This window comes from Ambystoma mexicanum, chromosome 10, assembly GCF_040938575.1.
Source record: "Ambystoma mexicanum isolate Mex_15411 chromosome 10, UKY_AmexF1_1, whole genome shotgun sequence".
Classification (NCBI taxonomy): domain Eukaryota; kingdom Metazoa; phylum Chordata; class Amphibia; order Caudata; family Ambystomatidae; genus Ambystoma; species Ambystoma mexicanum.
The window spans coordinates 1,197,564,209-1,197,585,343 of record NC_090932.1 but is presented as its reverse complement, the minus strand read 5'-3'; the positions used below and the strand labels follow the sequence as shown (position 1 = coordinate 1,197,585,343).

General features: G+C 43.6%; 1 protein-coding gene across 4 annotated transcripts in view; it reads left to right on the top strand.

Moving 5' to 3' along the window:
- Positions 1–21,135, top strand: part of SUDS3 (SDS3 homolog, SIN3A corepressor complex component) — a 400,693-nt gene that overhangs the window by 71,453 nt on the left and 308,105 nt on the right. For 2 of the 4 annotated variants that reach the window (XM_069619180.1, XM_069619179.1), the window contains exon 4: positions 16,711–16,782. The exons of the other annotated variants lie outside the window; for them this stretch is intronic. In XM_069619180.1, coding sequence (XP_069475281.1) covers positions 16,711–16,782 — 72 coding nt within the window. The remainder of the gene's footprint in view (positions 1–16,710; positions 16,783–21,135) is intronic. 4 annotated transcript variants of the gene reach the window in all.

Here is a 21,135-nt window from a genome sequence, read left to right as displayed (position 1 = left end):
ACAGAACCCAAATTGGCGGAGTGTTTGCCGAGTGTTTGGCAGCAAAGGAGAAGGAGAAGCTCTGCTAGAGTCTGTCCTCTGTTTTTACATTTTGGAGCCCTTAAAAACCACCCACAGACGCGGAGCCTAGCGGAGTGTTTGCCGAGTGTTTGGCAGCAAAGGAGAAGGAGAAGCTCTGCTAGAGTCTGTCCTCTGTTTTTACATTTTGGAGCCCTTAAAAACCACCCACAGACGCGGAGCGTAGCGGAGTGTTTGCCGAGTGTTCGCCGATGTGCGAGCAAATGGACCTTGAGCCATCAGGAGACATGCACTCAAGAACACGGAGTAAGGTACGTGCACTGGATGAAAATCAGTCTAATAATACACCTTCAACCCACTCTTATGCTCTATCTAACCTAAAGACCGGCATGAAAGGCATTGGGAAACATTGCAAAAAATTGACACCAAACCTAAGCTTTATTAGAGTCCACAATTTAACCACAAATGAAAGTATCTCCCCACCCCCCCTCCCAATCCGACCAAACAACTGCTCCTCACCTTCCCCGGATGCCTGTGCGGCTCCTGGAGGGTCATCGGCATGCTGCGTTGCGGCGTGCGGCTGCCGTCGCAGCTCCGGCGCCCTTTGTGGCGGGGCGTTCGCCGGGGCTTCGGCCGATGCGCGGGGCGGCCACTGGAAGGGGCGGGCTGAGGAGTTCGTGGTCGGGGGTGCGGGAGTGCCTGCGCAGCCCGTCCCGGAGGCAAGCGCCGACGTGGACGCAGTGCGCCTGGCTCCCCGCAGGGGAGAGGAGGTGTGCTGCGATCTGCCCTCCGAGCCCCCGTGCCTCGCAGTGGTGTCGCATCTAGCGGTGGCGAGTGCTGTAACGGGCGCAGCCAGTCTGGCTCCCTGCAAGGAGGGGAGATAGGCTGCAGCCCGTGCACTGGGCCCCTGTGCCCCGCTGCGGTGTCGCGTGCAGCAAGCACAGATGGCCAGGGAGAGGCGGCCGCTGGATTCCGGGGCTGCGAGGAGACGCGCGGCTTGACGCCGAGCGGGGGCGAAGTCTCTCGGAAGCCTGAGTTGGCCTCGAGCATCGCGGACGTAGCGAGAGAAATTAACTCTCTCACGTCCGGAGAAGAAGAAACCCTAAATGAAAGGCTTCTGCCCACAGAAAAGTACGGACAACCTGGACCAGCCAAGACAAACTACTCAACCTCACAAATGTCCCCAGACTCATTATTAAATACCCCAAACGAAAACAAAGTGCCAACATTTTCACATGAAAATATATATCCCAAAGTTGTAAAAAAAAGCATTTGCATAAAAAAGCCGGTCCCTAATGCAGAAGGCGACCAAGATAAAAGATCTGAAGCGCAAGGCATACAAATCCTAAAGAAGCAAACAAAAAAAAGGTGCTACTCTACATCAGAAATCGGCACTCTCAGATGGCACTTTAATGGAAAAATCGCGCCTTTAGAAAAAAGCAAAGTTGCAAACTGTGATAAAATCATAACTTCCAGTGTAAGAACTGTGCACAAAGAGAGCAACACATCCCTCATAGAAAATGTGATTACTGAAATAACAGATGATGACCTACTAAACAACATAGTAGAGATCACAGATACACAGATGACAAATCCAATCATAGAAACGCTGAATGATATGGAAAACCAGGAAAAATTTACTGCAAACCGAAGTACAGAGAATGAGGCAAATGACACCTGGACACGAAAGCGTCCTCGAATCTATTCACCAGAAAAAATCTCTCTGCCTAACACACCAGAGGCCTCTACATACACTGATGACAAAACAGTACCGATTAGTGACATTGCCACTAAAACAACGTTCGAACCTGAAGACCAAAGACAAAGGCCCCCCAGAGAGAGAGAATCAAACAAAAATTGTGACCTGGAAATGAAAACATTACAAGATAAAATTAAAAACTTCCTACCACATACAAAAAAAGGACCAACTGAAACTATGACATCAGAGGACACCTCTTCATCCTCCGTAGAGTCTAGTCCAAATTAAAGTAACAGAAAGAAAAGAACAAATATACAAAGACATGCAAACAGTACTACACATGGATCTGCAAATGAAGTGAGGTGGCTAAAAGAGACACAAGAAGCAATTATAGCATCTGTATCAATAACATTGGCCCCTTTCCTAAAACTTTACGAAGCTCTAAATGAAAATCAACGAGACCAATCAACAATGATTGCTCTAATGAATAGTAAAATGATCTACGTGGAATCAGTCATGGAGCAAATAAAAGAAAGGCGAAGCCGAGAGAAAGAAATGGACCGAGTGGTCCTAAAAACCTTGATTGATTTACTAAAAGAAGCTAAAACTGACAAACATCATTTCATAGAAGGAATTCGAGAAATTGTTACAACTCTATCCTCTAAACCAAAAAATATTGAATCAAGATCGAGCCCCACGTGGACTCACATACATGAGGAACAGAGAGAGGCCCAAAGTACTCTTCACATGACGAGTCCTGAATTAATACACCCAGGAGCCTCAGCCATTGTGCCTCTAAATATAAGAACAACCCTTATTCCAATACAAACGGAAAATTAAATTAGCAAAATCACACACCCGAGACTGCTGGAAAAATCGATTGAAAATGAGGAGAAAGCAAAAACAAGTGCCTTCCCAATTTTCGACTCAAATATAAATAGTCAGAAGCAGTAAACACAAATAACACACAAAAGAAAAAACAAAAAAGTTTAAGTAAAACAAAAAACGTGACCAGCAAAGAAAAGAAGAAGCAATGCGGATCAAGGAGCTTTTTACGAAATGTAAAAGACACAGAAGAAAAAGAGCCACCTAGCATTGCCTCATGTAGTAAACTTATAGAGCCACCCACCCAGCCAATCCCTGAAAAGACCAAAACAGCTTCTGTGTCTTCAGAAGAAGATAACTCACAAGACGAAAGACTTGCTCGATATACGATGACGAAAATGTTCAAACAGATCAAATACAGGAACGAATGATCATGGACTTCAATGCATATGAAGCCAAAGAAGCATGCATTGATTCCAAGACTCTTGACGAAGATTTTCTAACATTAAGCGAGAAACTAAAAAAATGCACAGCTAACTACCCAGAATCAAAAGAATTGAAGGGCTATTGCCCTCAAAAAGAACCGCATTTGACCTTCCCGAAAAATGATTACCAAAATGATACAAGAAGGGAGCCTTGGTCCCAAAATAGAAAACAAGGACACTTTAAGAACACCGGCGCGAAGCCCAAATGGAATAAGCAAAAACCCAAACCACCGAAAAATACGGTGATAACAATAGAAAAATCAGGTACAAATGTGGATGGACTGATATTAAATCGATCAGCAATTATGAGACTTTTACAATACATCCCTCAATTAAAAACAATAAAATCGGAAGAACTATTGTCAGTAAGCTTCCCGGATGAAGCGCGTGTTGATCTGGTGGAAATCGTGACGAACTCGGCGATACTTGCCTCAATAATGTTAGAGGCCTACGAGAACTTCAGAGCCTTAGGATTCACGATCTCTGAACTAGCGGATACCCAAACTACATACGAAGAGCCCAGAACGAGTGAAAAAAAAAAGAAACTTGTACACTTCGAGAGAACATTCTCTGGAGATGAAAGCCCATATCTCATTAACTCGAGAATTAAAACTAGAAAGACAAATCAAGGAGAGAATTATCAACATGATCATAGCAACATGAGTGAAAACAAAAACAAATTAGGATTAACCATAGATTCACCATACAGCCCAGAGATGGAAAACGGAAACAAAGAACAAATACAAACACGAGAAAAAGAGCATCTAAATAAAATAAAAATAACAATAAGGAGAAATGGAAATACAAGTGATCTAATAAATACGCAAAAAATGACAAAGGAAGACCCGAAATATTGGAATTGGCTAGCAGGCTCTCTCGCTACCAGACCAAAACTGTAGCCACTCAAACAAACTCGCACCAACAGATGGAAAATAGGAAGCTGGAACACCAGAGGCTTCCGACATCTTTTCAATGATTTCAATCCTCTTCTGAATGAGCTAGATATTGTATGCATACAGGAATCCTGGCTAAAAACAGCCCCTTTCAAAGAAGGTTATACTGTGTTATGCAACCCTGCTAAAGGAAGCTTGATTGGAAGACCATCTGCAGGTCTACTAACCCTAATTAAAAATGGATCAGGAATACAAATGATTGAATCAAAAAACGTCAATTTGTACACTCAAGCAATAATCATACAATTTCAGCTAGACACTCCAAAAACCAATCAAAAAATGTTAATATTAAATGTCTATTGGAACCCTACAAAAAATGAAGACGAACACTTCATAGACCAAGTAATGGAATACGTAGATGAAAAAACAGAAGCACACAAAGATCTATACATTATCATCTGTGGCGATCTGAATGCGAACTGCTTCGAAGAAAATAAAGCTACTCAAACAGCCACATACAAAAACGACCACAAACGCAAACGTGGCAAAACATGGAATGAAGAAATGGAAACAAGAAGACTACACAGACTCAACGGTAACACGAAGGGTGACATCCCACCTGCAAAGACTTGGTCAAATGGTAATGTGAGCAACATACTTGACTACATGTTTGTGAGCGAACGATTACTAGCAAAGGTACAAACATTTAGGATATCACCTTCGAACCATAGTGACCATGACCCGATCATTGCTGAATTTTTACATCCGAAGATTAGAACAAATCAAATATGGGACACAAAAATAGTTAGAACATGGCCTAAACCGCCTAAGGCTGAAAAAAAGAGACTTCGATGTTGTACTAAAGAGCCTAGAAAAGTGGCAATCTAAAGAACAATTGTCCGTAGAATATGAGACATCACTACAGATCTTCAAACAAAGTCATGGAAAAAATATAAAACCAAGAATCAGAAAGTTACATGTATATGATCCAGAAGTAACGTTACAAAAGAAACTCCTGAGAAAAGATATATGTGTCTTAAAAAATGAAAAGAACAAAAACCTGAAAGAACTTATTCAAAGAAGGAAACAAAAATACAAAAACTGGCAAAAAGCCCACAAATCACAACTACTTCAACAAGATGCTGAAGCCATGCAGAGAGCAATATCAAACACAAATAGCAGATCCTTATGGGACCTGCTAAATGAGAAACAATCAATGGCAGCTCTTATGAACCCAATACCAGAAAATGTTTGGGCAGACCATTTCACAAAATTATTCAACGAGACAAATATTACGGAGAAGAACAACACCGAGGAAGAACTACCATGTTCATGGGAAATAAAATTCGATAAGGAAGAGATAAAGTCCTTAATCGTGAGAGCAAGCTCGTCAAAAGCCCCAGGTCCAGGCGGCTTGTCAAACGCAGTGCTAAAAGAAGATCCAGAAAAATGGGCAATTTTCTGCGAAAGACTCTTTAAGAGAATTGTGAAGCAAGGACAAATACCAAGATCTTGGAAGCTGGCTATCATTGTCCCTATTTTCAAAAAAAGCAATAGAATGGACCCTAATAATTACCGTCCAATCGCCTTGCTAGATTGTGTCGGGAAAATCTTCGCCACGATTTTGCTAAAACAATTAAAGACCTGGATAAAGGCCTCGAACACCTACGATAAAAGACAATCAGGCTTTGTCGAAAATGTGGGGTGCAATTTAAATCATCTGATCCTAGGCCTGATGAAAAGAAGAGCCTACACAAATAAACAAAAACTGTACATAGCCGGCATAGATCTTCGAAAATGCTTTTGACAGTGTGAACAGAAGTCACCTCTGGGAAAAATTGGCCTCTAAAGGGTGCCCCCCTGATCTTTTGAAAGCAATAAAAGAACTATACGCTGAAACTTCAATAAGAGTTAAACTAGACCAAGACGGAAATTTATCTGAGAACATAAAAACAGCAAAAGGTCTTAAACAAGGATGCCCGCTAGCAGCCACCTTATTCTGCTTTTATATCGAAGATATGCAACAATGTTTTGAAAATATCAGGTCTTTTCCACCGAGATTAAACTGCAAACCAGTTAATCACCTGCTATATGCAGACGACCTGATAATCTTAGACCAAACACAAATTGGTCTACAACGCGCATTAAATCAGGTTGAAAAATACATAGAAAACAACGATCTAGAAATAAATGCAGATAAAACTGAGATATTAATAATCAGTGACAAAAGATGGAAAAAGACCAAAAATGAAGAATGGAAAGTGAACGAAACGAGGATAAAACCTTGTGATGAAATGAGATACTTGGGGATACAAATAAGCGGAATCAAGAATGAGGAACCTTGGAAAAAGATGCTAAAGACAAAAACTAAACAGCTAACAGCCCAAGCAACCATTATCAATAAAAGATACGGAACATTTTCTCTATGCCCTGTGATTACATTCTATAAGCTAAAAGTAATTCCCACACTAATATATGGAGCAGAAACTGGCACAAATATCCCAGAGAAATTCTGGTCAACTTTAGAAGGCCTTTTTTGGAAGACCGTCCTCTTGATACCAAAAGCGATTCCAATCTCGGTAATCCGCCACGAATTAGGCCTAACATCAATATATATACACATACGCTACAACCAATTGATGCTGTACAGAAAAACAATGACCAACCTGACACCCCCCCAATTCGAAATATTGAGCAAATCCAACAATCATGAGGAAAAAGTAATAGAAGATTGGAAAAATGGAAATAAACAGACCCTGATAGACTTCGGCATCAAAATCGAAACACTAACAGAGAAACCAATAGCTGTAAAAAGAGCGCTGTGGGCAGAGGATTGGTCGAACACTGAAATGAAACTAGCTTTGGCGAAAACACACACACTTCTGAAATCTAACTGTAGTGTGATGTCCATCATACCAGACTACCTGAAAAAATTTTCAAGTTCAAAACAAAGAGATCTGTTATTACGCTTCAGACTGAACATCCTACGAAACAGGACGACAAAAGCAAGATATACGAAAGAGAAAATATGTACCAAATGCAGACTGTGTAAAAGAAGCGAAGAATCTCTAATTCATCTAGTGCTATTCTGCCCGGAATTAGGAGATTTACGAAATCTTTTTCTAGCAAGTAACATCTCTGTCCTATGCGATCTAGATGCGGAGAAATGGTGGAGCCTAATATATACTTGTCAATCCCCAAAAATAAACTTTGCAACAGTCAAATTCTTAGAAAACACCCTAAAAAGACTTGATCACATTGACGAGGAAAATACATCATAACCAATGAACTGGAATGAATGAAAGGTTGTGCTAAGCCAATGTTAGATATTTACCTGTTATTTAAAACTATTGTTCCAACAATTTTATTTTATTCAACATTGTTGGCAATTGAAATTTATTTTAAGTATTCCACCCGATTATGTAGGGAGGTTTTAAATTAATTTAACTTCTTTGATTTTTAGTTATCCTTGAGTTAAATTGTAGCGAACATTCTGTCACCTTTTACTATTACTTATTCTGTGAATCGTTTCTGCGTCAAGCTCAATGTGATTGTATTATGACAGATCTCTTCATGAAACGCAATGTTTTACTGATGTGAAAGGTTTGAAATAAACCAAATACACTTAAATAAGAAAAAAAAAAATATTGGATTACAGCGTCTCCTATTAGGCTTGAAATCCTACCTGGACATAAACCAATTGGAAATAAACTCTCAAAAAACTAAGATCATGTCCATTGGAAACACCAGGGGCAAAAAAGATAAAGGCTTCAGGTGGAAAATCGATGAAATCAACTTAACATCTGTTGACTCAATAAAATACCTGGGGATACAATTCAACAACTCCATTTGCGAACAACAATGAGCTGCAGAACTAACATCCAAAATGTCGAAGTTAGCAATACAAGCTGTAAAAATCAATAAAAATTTTGGAAAATTTTCATTGGAACCCGTACGCAAATTCTACTTACAAAAGGTAACCCCAATAATAACCTTTGGGGCTGAGGCGGGTTGGAACATAAGTGTGAAAACATGGCATGCCTTGGAAGGACGCTTTTGGCGGAAATGTCCTGCAGCTGCCACAGGCAACACCTCTAACTAGTTTGTGACACGAACTAGCAACTAACTCTCTTCATATGAGAGTGGTCTGGAACTCAATTTCAACAATGCGAAAAATGGCCCTCGCATACAAAATCTTTGCCAATAATTGCAGTTCAAATAAATGTGACCTTCTCAATCTATGGTTTCGCAAACTGTCGGCTTTCCTTACAGCTGCAAAAATAAGCAATCAAGAACTGCTAAATTGCCCACAGCTTGCAAAAAAGAAGTTTGAAAACTGGGCATGGATCGTCAACAATGAAGCAAGGTCAAAATTAAAATCAACAGAAGAAATGGGAGGTGTTCACAGGAAACTAAACAAACCAGCGCCATATCTATTGCACTGTCCATCTCGTCATCAAGACCAATTCTTAAGGTTTCGAGTTAATGCTCTAAAAACCAAAGAAATTCTTTGGCAAAGAAAGGACAAATCTATTGACGATAATCTCGCTACCGATTCTGCAAACAGTCAATTGAAACAGCCAAACATCTGCTAATCGAATGTACTCAAACTGTCAGACAACGCTCATTACATCAAGGCAATTTACCTCTGGATGAAGATATGGAGAGGTGGTGGGGACGTATCGTTTCAGGAAGCAATCCAAGACTTGTATGTGCGACCGTGAACTACTTTGACTCGATCCTGAAAGTAGACTCTCTCAAATAGTTACCAGCTGGAGACTATCTTAGAAGACTGGTGGAGTCTATATTTTCGTTGGCCACTTTGATTTTTTCTGCTCATTCTTTGTATGGCCGCTTTCTAGTTTGTGAATTGATTTTTTTTTTTTTCTGTTTGAAACAAAAGTTTCTCTTGAATTCAAACTGAAGTTTTTCAATTAAAAAAAAAAAGTCTTAGGATTATCCCTGACTTTAAGTTGCTTATAGCCCCTGTAAAGTGTGTAGGTTTTATTTACCTTTTTAGTATAACTGTGTTATCCTAAAACAATTTAGTTATTGTTTCCTTAAGTCTGTGAACTGTAAAGCAACTGTAATTGAATATTACACCCCATGGTCCAACTCCCCTAGAAAAACTTTATCCTGAATCAGAGGTTTATACTGTTCCTAGAATCTGTTTCACTAGATCAGAGAAGTAGATTTTCCAGTTGATATTACTATGTGATTTCTTGTACCCTTGGATTACTGAAGGTAATCCAAAAGTAACCATTGGTTTTTACTCCCCAAGAATAGGTGTGGCCTATACTGAATGTGTATGAAAAGGTTTGACTTACCTAGACTACTGTTCTCTAAATAAGGTCTATGCTTTGATCTGCGAACCTTAAAGCCTAGTATTGTGGTTATATATAATGTGATGGTACTTATTTCCCCCAAGATTTATCTGGGCATACTTGTATTTCAATAAACCATTTTTTTTTCTTTGGACCATTTGTATCACAATTTCATTTGTAATGATTCTACAGCCCCCTCTCCCTCCTAAGATGAGCTTGGGTGCTCTGTCTACGCTATGCTGAACTCGGGTGGTACAGCATTATACTTGGAGTGGAATCTTGTTCTATCTCAGATGACTGGTTTTACTAAGCCCTTAGTTGGACTTCAGAACAACTGTCCTAACACCCCCTGTGGTTCGAGCCCTGGTCTTCACATTGTTTCGCCAACACCTCTGTTGCATAGCAAACATCAAAACTCCAACCCCCCACCACCACCCTCCCCATACTTCATCCCATTAAGTATCCATTGCCGAAACGTGGCTCAGTAGTCCCCTCTCAACCCGAACACGGAACAGAGGTTCGTCCAATGACCTCACTGGTTCAGTCCGAGAAGGAGAGAATAGATGAAGCCAATATAAGGAGCATGAAGGATTAAGAGGTTTGAAGAGGGCCATTTTCTCCACCAATGCCTGCATGGCATGAGTGTTTCGCGCATCAGCAAATCATGTTCCCGACTCATGCCGTCAGCCATGCAACAGGCCACATGCGAGTCTAGGAGGTTCAAGCAGTATTCCATGACGATTGTGATGCATCCGTGACAGGTGGGGAGAGTGTAGGCGACAGGGCCCGGGGGTCTCTGGACGGTTGTGAGTGGTCCGGCTGCTCCTCTGAAGTCCCGCCTTGCCAGTGTCCCCGAGGATTTCTGCCAAGATGAGTATCCGCCCATGCTTATGAGGGTCTGCAAGAGTCTGGTACGTCCTGTTGTGGCGCACCCTAACTAGAGCAGGAAAGAAAAGGGCAAATTTGACTCGAGCATGGAGGCACCTCTTGATTGCATTGAAGGAATGTTGGGCCCTCTGCGCCTCCTTGGTGTAGTCTGGAAAGGAGAAGATTTTAGCGCCGTTGTATGTCGTGGGACCCTTTGCCCGGGCCATTTGCAGCAGAGCATCTCTGTCGTGATAGTTAAGAAGCCTGGCAATCACTGTGCAGGGTGGGGCGATTTTTACAAAATCCATTAGCCAGGATTCCCGGGAGAGCTCCATACTGGAACCCTCAGATTTTACCAGCAGGCAAAGTATGCAGAGGTCATTCCAGCATGAACGCCCCTCGCTATCTTCACCTCTGTCTTCAAGGGCCCTAATCTTCTGGGTTGCTGGGGATAGGTGACGATTCAGTGCTTGAAGGGTGTCCTATGAATCTGAGATTCAGCGTTCCGCCTCACCCTCTCTGGACGTCAACTTATGCAAGTCGTGGCAGAGTAGTGAAATATCAGAGCTGAGCCTGTCAATCTTCCCCTCCATAGATTTCCTGGAATCTGCAATAGTGTTCATGACGTCTGCCAGTGATGGGGCAACCAGGGGGTTCTCAGTACTTTGTGCACTGGCTTCCATGGGGAGAGGCACAGTGGCCACCACAGCAGCCACTGTATATTAGTCCATCCTGTTTTGGGTGCTCGCCTTCTTGATTGTCCTTGACCATTTTGAGTACTGCTAAGCTTATAAGGTGTGACTGCACCCAAGGGTGGTGTTCTCCCTGGAGCTGAAAGGCAGTAATCCTAACCAACCAGATTTATAGTTAGGCAGGCACGAAGTGCACGGGGCTCAGGGCTGACCGTAAGAGTGTGGCCCGCCACCACAAAGAAGCACCACAATGGTCCAACCCGCACCCTGTATCTGAGGGGGTAGAAAAGGAATGTTGGCCATTGTTCCGGTTTTGTTGTGGCTGCTCTCTGCCCCCCCAATTCCCAAAGGTCCACCAAGAGATGAAGAGATGCCACTTAGCTTGCAGCAGTGAGGGATCCGTGCAGCCCTGGGAAACGGGCTGGAATGCAACTGCAGGGGACAGGGTACAGCAAGACAGGATCAGGCTCAAGAGCATTAGCTGTGTGGGACCGGAGGACCAAAGAAAGAGTCACGGGGGTGTCGACCGCCAGCAGGAGAGACGGTTCAAGTAGTCCCTGCAGTGTCTCCACTCCGTGCTGATCGCCGGTGTCTGGAGGCTAGCAAGGGGAAAGAAGAATAAAAACGGGAGGGGGTGGCAGGGGAAGGGCCCAGACCTCCGCTCCGATGAGCCACACTACTACCCCCTGCTTCTGCGGGTGTCAAGGCTATCCACCTCCAGGCACCCCCGCCACGGCAGGAACTTTCAGCACAGCTCCCAGTCCCTGCAGGCCAGTGTTGGGGAGAATTCTCATTTCTGTGCTAATTCCCTTCTACCTTATGACCCCCTCGGCTCTTTTGCTGGACTTTAGGACTTTTCATTTTTATCCTGGAGAGAGTGAGACCATTTTCCCACTCTCTCGTGTATTATTCCCTGATTTGAACCCTGCGTATCCTTTGGTTTTGGAGTCTGACAAGCGCCATAGGCATCATCTTTTTGTATTGTGACACACAGCACCTTCAGTGCAGTACCACAGAGAATCATACCTTCTCTTCAAGAGTAGTAAAGTGAAATTGACTTCACTTACCTTACCTTTTTCTCTTGGTAGATCCAGCACACACCATCTTAGTTGTATTTGTATTTCTTTTTGGAGTGCTGGGTGGGGGGGTTACTTAGTATCCCCTTTATCTACCTTCCCATGTAACATTTTTTGTTACCCTTACTACAATTAATGGCTGGTTGCAGTGGTTTGATTTTCCTACCAGTGTAAGTTTTTACCGTAGGCTGAATCCTCAACTGAAGTATTACATCCATGGGTGCCCAATTTGTCAAAATGGCCCAGTCTTGTTTTTTCCCCATTTCTTGTTTGTAAGGTCCTTCTTGAGAATTACTATGCGCGCCAAACAAGATTTGGTCCCTTTGTTCGTGTTGTCTTTGGTAGGATTCAGGGGTGAAGCCCACCTCTGGCTCCAGCGTGTCTGCCAGGGCAGGAAGCGAGGGAGGTTCCCAAAACTCCCTGTGCTTAGTCTTGTTTACAGGAATGCACCCAAAGGTGATTGGCTGGCTGGCTGGCTGTCCTTGGAGGACAGCCACCATGCTGTGCGAGTGACAGCTAAGCTGTGAATGAATGGGAGAAACTTGCATAAAAGGCGAAGTCCTTTGGAAGGAAGGCGGTCTCGACCACTGGACGAAGGAACCGATGACGAAACTGGAAGAGAAGCTTGCTGCACCCTCCTGGACCGTTGGTTTGCCCAGTGAAACCCTGCTGCAATGCTGAAGCTCCAATTTTCGTATCGAATAGAGAAGCCCGGAACAGGCAACTTCCCTTGGGCTGGTGGGACCAACTGACCCCAAGACTAACTTGACTGGAACCCCTCTCTCTCCCCCTGCTGGCTGTACTTCTTTGCTGCTGCTGGAACCGAGTGCCAGGGGACAGGAACACCAAAACCGAATACATTATTTTTAAGCCAGACCCGAGCTCCAGGATGATCCTCCAACTCCCTCGAAGCAGGACTACTCAAGCCTGAGCCACTTCAAGAGTGCTGAAACCCAGAAGCAAGGGGAGCCCACAAGGTGTCCAAAAACTGCAGCAGTGTGATTTGCGAGTAGCTGAAACCAAGAAGTGCTGCTGATCTGGAGTGAGTCCATTGCTGCCGCCGACCATCAAACCATAGTGCAGGAGTCCCCAGGCGTCCTACCGCTTGTCCCGACGACTGAGGCTCAGGTACAGGACCTGCAGGACTAGAATGGGAACAGAAGCCAGCTGGACCCTTTTCTTTCTTCAGACTCAAGGTACTGTGTAGCTAGGGGTACTTAACTCTTGTGTGTAGCTTGCTTGCTCTAACTGGAGACATTTGCTGGCCTTTGCAGAGTTGCTTGCAGCTTTGCTTTTCGCAAGCCTCCCAATTTGTGGCCCAACAGTGATTCTTTTTATTACAAAACTCTTTAAAATTGTGCAGGACTTTTGCGCTATCTTCAAGAAGTACCTTGGCTCCCCTAGACTTTGCTCAATTGACATTGGCTGCTCTGGCTCCCTGAAGACTCTTATTAACCTCTGACATTTGTTTATCTGTCCCTCAAAAAAGTCATACATAGGTTACTTGTATAGCTGGGAAAGGGCTAACCTATATTTCATTGGGGGATTGTAAAGTGCTTACCTGTTTGGAGAAACCTGACATTTGTTTCCTTTCCCTACAACCTATTCGTTTCCCTACAACCTCAGTATTGCATTAAGTGTTAAGTGATATATCAATGTCCACAGAGTCCTAGCAATTGAGGTCACCTCAGGGGGGGGGGGGGTCTATATGAGATATATATACAAAAAAAGAACAAACCTAGGAAAGCAATAACCTAATCAGTCAATGCAAAAACAGGACGGGGAAGTTGAAAATGTACAGAATAATGTAAGAAGATCAGTTCACAATAAGTTTTAGTTTAGTAGATGTAGACATGTTCTGCAAGTTTATATTTTGGGTAAAAAAGGGTAGACTACTGGATCCGGATCCAATGATAATACAGCCTGTATTGTCGAGGGAGCACCAATTGTGAATCTGTAACCTCCGAAGGGCTGTCCGACTTTGAGATCTGGCACAATTACGGCCTGCTCTTTGATTGAGCCAGGCTAGAATTTTGTTTTTAAGTGCCTCCCTGTACTCCTATTCCCTGGGTTTATCAACATTGGTAAAAATGTTTCTCGCATCCATGACAAAACTATTTAAAGAAGGGTCAACTATTTCTGCCATACAGGAATTGTTTAGAAGAATATCCTTTGCGAGTATATGAGCTGGTAAAATAACTGGTTTAGTAGATATTAGAGTACCGCCAGAAAGAGTTTCACGCACTGAGCCAACGGAGGCTACAGGTCCCTGAAGATGTTTTCTTTACGAGGAGGCTCTTCTAAATTTGTTTGGCTGCCTTGATGAACCCAATTCTGGGTACGAGAGGTGTGACAGGACTGTTCCTCACTGATAGAACCAAATTGGCAGGATTTATTCATGCTCGGCGGATGTACCATCGGAAGTTTGAAGGCCAGAGAGTCAACCCAGGCACGAAAATGTTCAGCATTTAAACATGGACCAATATTCTGCATGATATGTTCCTTGAAGAGCAGCCAGATTTCTGAATTGTTTAGGTTGTCAGGCAACTTTGCAAGGTCTTCGGGGATAAGTGCCCCCGTCACTTCCCTTGTTTTTCCCAACAAGGGTGAAGTTATCGGGGCACGAACTGGCACATACCCTTCGGGACTACCAGTTTCCGTACCCTCTGATTGGTCCTCGGTAACCCTCGCATGAACAGTATGAAGAGGTGTTGCCAGGTTTAGTAGCTGCATGTGCATTGAGGTGAAGGACAAGGTAGGAGAGAGGGACCCCGCTAAATAGGGATCTCCTTTGACAGCAATTCCATTAGTAGCTTTATTAGCAGAGAGGATGGAATTCTTCTGCAGTCTGTCTCCTTTTTGCACTAAGTGTCAGGACGGGAGGGGGTGAGAGAAGCACTGTAGCTGGGAAGGGTGACAAAGACTTACCAAGTGCAGACACGGCAGGCTCAACAACTGCCGCCCGGAGGACAGTGATCTCAGTAGTTTCCAGTAGTCTCCAACACCTTCCCTTCCCCGACAAATGTCACAAAGGAGCGACGTCACCAGAGAGTCTCCAAGCGCTCCAGACGCTCTCTTCGCTTCTAGTCGTCCAGCTAGAGGAAAGGACCTAGCATCCAATTGCAGCACCAAGCAATGAAACAGTGTCCACCCACCCCCGCTCCTCAACACAAGTCTACATTGTGTGCTGGCTCAGCAGTGCCTCAGTGCAGTAACCCTTTTGATGACTGCATCAAGGGCCGCAGATTTTTATTCAGATCAGGCAGTAATATAATTGGAGCTCTTTCATATGTACTGCTCTGCTGGTGCCACTGATACAAACCTATATGTTGAGGGGTGTGGATGAAAATAAGGTGCAGGCTTTTGTGTGTGCAGTGGTTCCTATGTATTTTGAGTATTGTTACTAATGTATGATTATTTCAATATTTGCCTCTTTTTAGAGTGTAAATGTTCATATTGTTTCACCTGCTCCCTCCAATACTGCATCTCTCTCCGGCTCGGACTTTGCTAACTATTTCTCTTCTAAATTCTCCCTTCTCTGTTCCTCCATTCTTTCTTCATCTTCGATTCCTTTCCCTTCGTCCTCTCCTCTCTTCTCCCCAATTTCTGAATCTGATAACTTATCTTTTTTTTCTCAAAGCTCATCCCACTGCTGCTCCTAATAATCTGCTTCCTTAATCTCTTATCCCATCAGTCTGTTCTTCACTTCTCCCCTATCTCACTGCTTTAACTCCACTCTGTTCTTCCACTGTTCCACCCCCTTCTCAAGCATGCTTCCAAAGTCTCTATTCTCAAGAAACCTACTCTCAACCCCCCTCTAATTTCTGGTCAATCTCACTTCTACCCTTTATCTCTAAACTATTCAGTATCGTCTGCTCACATATTTCTATCTTGGCTTCCTTAAATCCACTTCTTCCTTCCTATCCATCTGGCTTCCCGGTCCACCACTCTACTGAATCTGTTCTTCTGGCTGTCTCTGAATCTCTGCCATTCTCCTGCTACTCTAAATTCTTTCCTTTCTAGTTCTCAGCCCATCGGCTGTTTTCGATACGGTCAATTAACTAATTTCTTCTTTCCTCTCTTAGCCAGCTTGTCATGATTCTGTACTCAACTGGTTCTGCTCTTACCTCTCTAACGGTACTTATTCTGTCACTTGGGCTGGGCACTCTTTTGTCCTTTCCCGCTCTCAAGGAGCACCGCAAGGCTCTGCCTTGGGTCCTTTGCTCTTCTATCAATACACTACTTCTCTGACCTCCTGTTATCACTTCTTTCAGTCTTACCCATCATCTCTATGTGGATGATGCGCAAATTCTCTTGTCTTTTTCTTCCTTCTCTGATTCTATTCACTATGCTCTGTCAAACTGCCTCCATGCTATCCGAGTCTGGATATCATCTCGCTACCTCCATCTTAACCAGTTTAAAACTGAGGAACTTTTATTTTCTGCCTCCATGATTCCCACTCCTCTTCCTCCTTTGTCTATTATCTTTCCAGTTAATTCTCTTCGATTTCCGCTTCTGCCATAACCTGGCCGTCTCATGCAACAACTTTGCTTTATCTCGCATATTGCCTTTGTCTAAATCCTGTCTCTGCCAGCTCTTTAATATCAGCAGGGCATGTCTCTTGCCCACCTTTTGATGCCTCTAAGCTTGTCACATATTATATTGGCTATTTCTATTCTCCTCTTTGGTCTTCCATACTATTCCCCCCCGTTCATTCTAGCTATTTATATATGTTCTTTGTGTCCTCTCTTTATGTGACTTTACTTCTGCATCCTTGCAACCTCTTGTTTGGCAATTCTTAGAGAAATGTATTAACAATTTCTGTCATTAGGTACGCTGCAGGAGTACCAAAAGAGAATGAGGAAACTGGACCAGCAATACAAAGAGAGGATACGAAATGCAGGTATGTGTCCACTGCAACTAGAAAACAAATGAGCTTACAGAAGAGAGATGCACGTGTGTCAAGGTGCTCAATGTGTCACAAGACAAATTCTAATAAGATTTCAATTTTTTTTACAAAAATTGTTTTTTCAAGCCAATTTGGCTCGTTTAGGTTTCCCTCAACCTTTGAGGGTGGTTCCCACCTCTCTAACCCAGTTTCCATACTCCAACACATTGTTATTCAGTTGAGTGTTGTAGTTCCAAAACACAAGGCGCCCCTCTATCTGGTCTTGCCCTGTCTTAGAGATGGCCTAAAGGTCATAGCCTTATTTCTTCTTATCCCTCAGGGAGAGCCTGGGTGATTCAGCAGGGTAGTCTGATTGTTCTGGCACCCTTTTCTTCCAGGTGACCATATCTCAATCTTGTACTCATTTTTTTTTCTTTCCCTATGCCTGTCCCCTTTCTCTCCCTGCACTCTGTCTCTGGTCTTCCCTCGCTCGGCTCTCCTGCATTCTCCTGGTTTCTCCCTGTACCTCTGCCTATTCTACCTTCAAAATACCTGCAGCCACTGTTAGACTTGATTGGTACCCCCTACGTCCTGATCTGAAGTTGAGGTCATAATCATTTGTAGGTACTTATTCAGATCTGTTGATCTCTCTGACTCCCTCAAGCCAAATGGTAAGCAGATGATTTTTAAGCGGAAAGGCAAAAGCCAGTTCTTTTATGACACAGTTCTGGAATCCAAGCCAGGTAGTCAAATACTTTTTACAAGAGGTAAATCAAAAATACCAGTCCATCAGGTGCCATTCAGAGATCAGGAGCAGAGGGGTAACAAAAATCAAAGACCCCTCAAGGAATGCGGAAGCGCGGACAACCTGCAACAACAGGAGCATAAGGTGTTGTGAAAGCGGCTAGCTTTGACTGTGACACCACTGCATTATTGTGCTTTCTTCCTGGCTGTCATGTGACCCGTGCCACCACGAGTTAGATGGGATGGCGTGTATTGCATGACTCTTGGTTAGGAAGTCCAATGGGATGATGTTTTCTCACTAAGACCCCTGGGAGAAGTAGTTCTTTGACCAGCGTAAAGCGCAGTTAAATACTATGAGTTTCCAGGCTGCACAGTGTCTGGGTACAATAAAGAAGCGCTGAGCCTTGACAGAGCCACACAAAGATTTGGCAGACAGACAATTCAACTTTCCCTAAAAAAACACCAAACCCTCAGATCCACCCATACAGTATTTGTGTTGGGCTGGTCTGTGGTAGAAAATCGCGCAAGGCCACTTTGAACCACTTTGAAAGGGTGAATAAGGCCTGCATTGTGGTCCCCACCTACCCCTAAATTGCCTAAAACAAAGTGGCCCAGTGTAGAACTTAAATAATTGTGTTCGCATCCCAGTGGCTACCATACTGTACATTGGGCCAATGCAGTAAAATGACTACTTCCTGGTGAAGCCTACATTAAATTAGAGGTGCCCTGAGTCTACTCCACAACACACATGTAGGGTGGTAGAATCCCACAGGCCCAAAATGGGGTGCCCAAAAAAGCATCCCTGTCCTAGGAGCCATATGGGCTAGCATTGTACATGACATGAAAAAAGTGACAACGATGGGAACTTGCCTAGAAGTCCCTCTGTTCACAAAAATATCCCACTGCTCACAAAAATAAAGTCAAGAGTTCCCAGAAAACAACCCGGGTTTAAAGCAATAGGTTTAAGTCCCCCATGAAAGGGAACAATGGAACACCAAACAAAGGTATTCTATCTTAAAATTCTGCTTTGCTCATACTTTATTGGCACTGTAGCAGTCAATCACAACACAAAGCACCACACCCATGCTGCAGCACTTGCACATATAACTGAGCTACCCAGGCTGCATGTTAAGGCATGTTCTGTACCACCCTCTGAGGATTCTACAACCACTAATCTTAGGGGCAAAACGAAAACCTGACCAGAAAAGGAAGGCACATCTCTTATGGTCAGTGATGTATTTAGGCGTTTTGCTGCCATAGGTCCAACCAAGCACATGCACCCCTCCACCACTTCAATACTCCCCTTTTCCAAATCCTGTCTCCTCTTTATTCATCTTAGTCATAGAAGCACACATACTAAATTGGAGGTCAGAAACGTTTGAACCTGTACACTTCTTGGGCATTCTCACTGCTGTGCTGAGCCATTATTTAGTTTCTGCTTGCACCAATGTGCTCTCCTAGAATTCGGTAAGAAATTATTTGTCATGAAAGTCAGTGTTTTTGCACAAAACAGTTTTACACGTCAATCTACCTAGAATTGCAGGCACACACGCTGGTTGAATAAGCAGATGGATGAGTCTGAGTGAGAAGTAATGCCACGCCAAGGTTTTAACTTTTGACCACTGAATATCAAGCATTTTTTTTTTAAACTTGTGTTTATTAGTTTTACATATCAACACACCATCAACAGTACAACTCCCCCGCCCCCCCACCCCCCCAAACCCCCAGTTCCCTTGGGGCACATGTGTCTGTCTTTTCGGGGGCCTTTTTATGTGTTGAAGATATCCGTTGCTTTAATGTTATGGGGGCACCATTGTTCCATAAAGTCTGACTGTAGAAATTCTAGAATCCCTTCCCATTCCTTTGCAAACTTGTCCCTCGTTCCCTGGATTGTCTGGGTGATTTTTCCCATCGTTATTTGGGCCCACACCTTTTGTAACCAAGTGAAAGTCAATGGGGTATCTTTATTTTTCCAATTCTGGGCGATAGGTGACCATGCTGCTATGAGAAGCCCCATGAAGCCTCTCCAATGTATCTTTTTATATTTTATTGCGGTTTGGTCTCTTATTCCACATAACCAAACTTCCTCTCCCATTTGCCTCACATCCGGAAACATCTTTCCCATCTCTCCCTTCACCTCTTCCCAAAAAGGTTTTATCCCTTTACAATCCCACCAGGTGTGTCTCCATGTTCCCACCTCTTCACATCTCCAACATTTATTTGAAGTTTTGGGAAACATTGTATGCAGTCTTTCTGGGGTACAGTACCATTGTGTCACTATTTTGATCCACATTTCTCTTGTCTGTGCAGAGCGCGTCATCTTGGGGATCAGTTTCCATAGGTCCTCCCACTGGATTTTTGTTGGTTCCTCCCCCAACGTTCTGCCCCACTTAATCATGTATGACCACTCGATTTCTTCCTCCTGTGAATTTATGAATGAGTAGAGTGTCGATACCCATTTCTTCACTCCTGTGTTGGAGATGACATAGTTCTCAAATGGTGTGAGGAGATTTTAACCAATGTTTAAGTTGCTCGTATCTGTATTTATCTCGTTGGGAGAGTGATGGGCTTGAATAGCAGGAGTCATGTGACCCGATTTCGTTGTCTATGAACATTTCCCCTATTTTCATTATTCCTGCCTCTTCCCAATTTTCATATGCCCCTTGTTCCATCCCTGGTGGGAATTGAGGATTCTGGCAAATGGGTGTGAAGGGGCCTAGCGTAGTGGTCATAATGCCTTTCCGTGTTTGACAGTCCCACACCTCCAATGTGGCCTTCATTATTTCGCATATCCCGACGTTAGGGTGTCTGTTGTCTCTGTTTCCAGAGTAGTTCCACCAGTGGTGTCCTCGCAACTGCCCTGTCTTGTTTCGCCCCAAATCGGCTGTGGGTTTTCCCCCATCCATTCCCGAAGGACCTTTTAATTGCGCCGCCTGGTAGTATTTCTTGAAGTGGGGAAGCGCCATCCCCCCTCCCCCCTGGTTGGTGCTGTGAGGATCGCCCTAGCTATTCTCTGGGTCTTCCCTTTCCATATAAAGGATGAGATCACTTTTGATAGTGTTTTCAAGAAGGTGTGGGGGCCACCTACCGGGAGAGCCTGGAAATAGTATAGTAGCTTTGGGAGGATGGTCATCTTGACTGAAATCAGTAGTGGATTCCATCTTTCCAAGTCTCTGCGAATGTTTGCTAGGAGCTGCGGGTAGTTTTCCCCATATAGCTGCCCTACCTTGTGGGTTATTTTTATTCCTAGGTATTTTATACCCTTTCCTACAATCTTAAGGTCCAGTAGGTTAGCTTCCCTTTCTATCTTTTCCCTATCTCCCGTCAGAATTAGGATTTCTGATTTTTTTTCCTATTAATCTTTAGTCCTGATATGGCCCCAAAATCTTCTAGTTCCCTAACCACAGCTGGTAGAGTTGTCTCCGGATCTTCTAAGGTTATCAGCATATCGTCCGCGTATGCTATTACTTTTTGTTGTGTTCTGCCATTTCAATCCCTTTAATGCAGTGGTCTTCAAACTTTCTTGGCTGGGGCCCCCTGAGCAAAATTTGGGCAGGTCGGGACTCCCAGAATTGCCAAATGGACAGTATATATTGCGCGCCGTCACCTGCTCCCATCACAGTC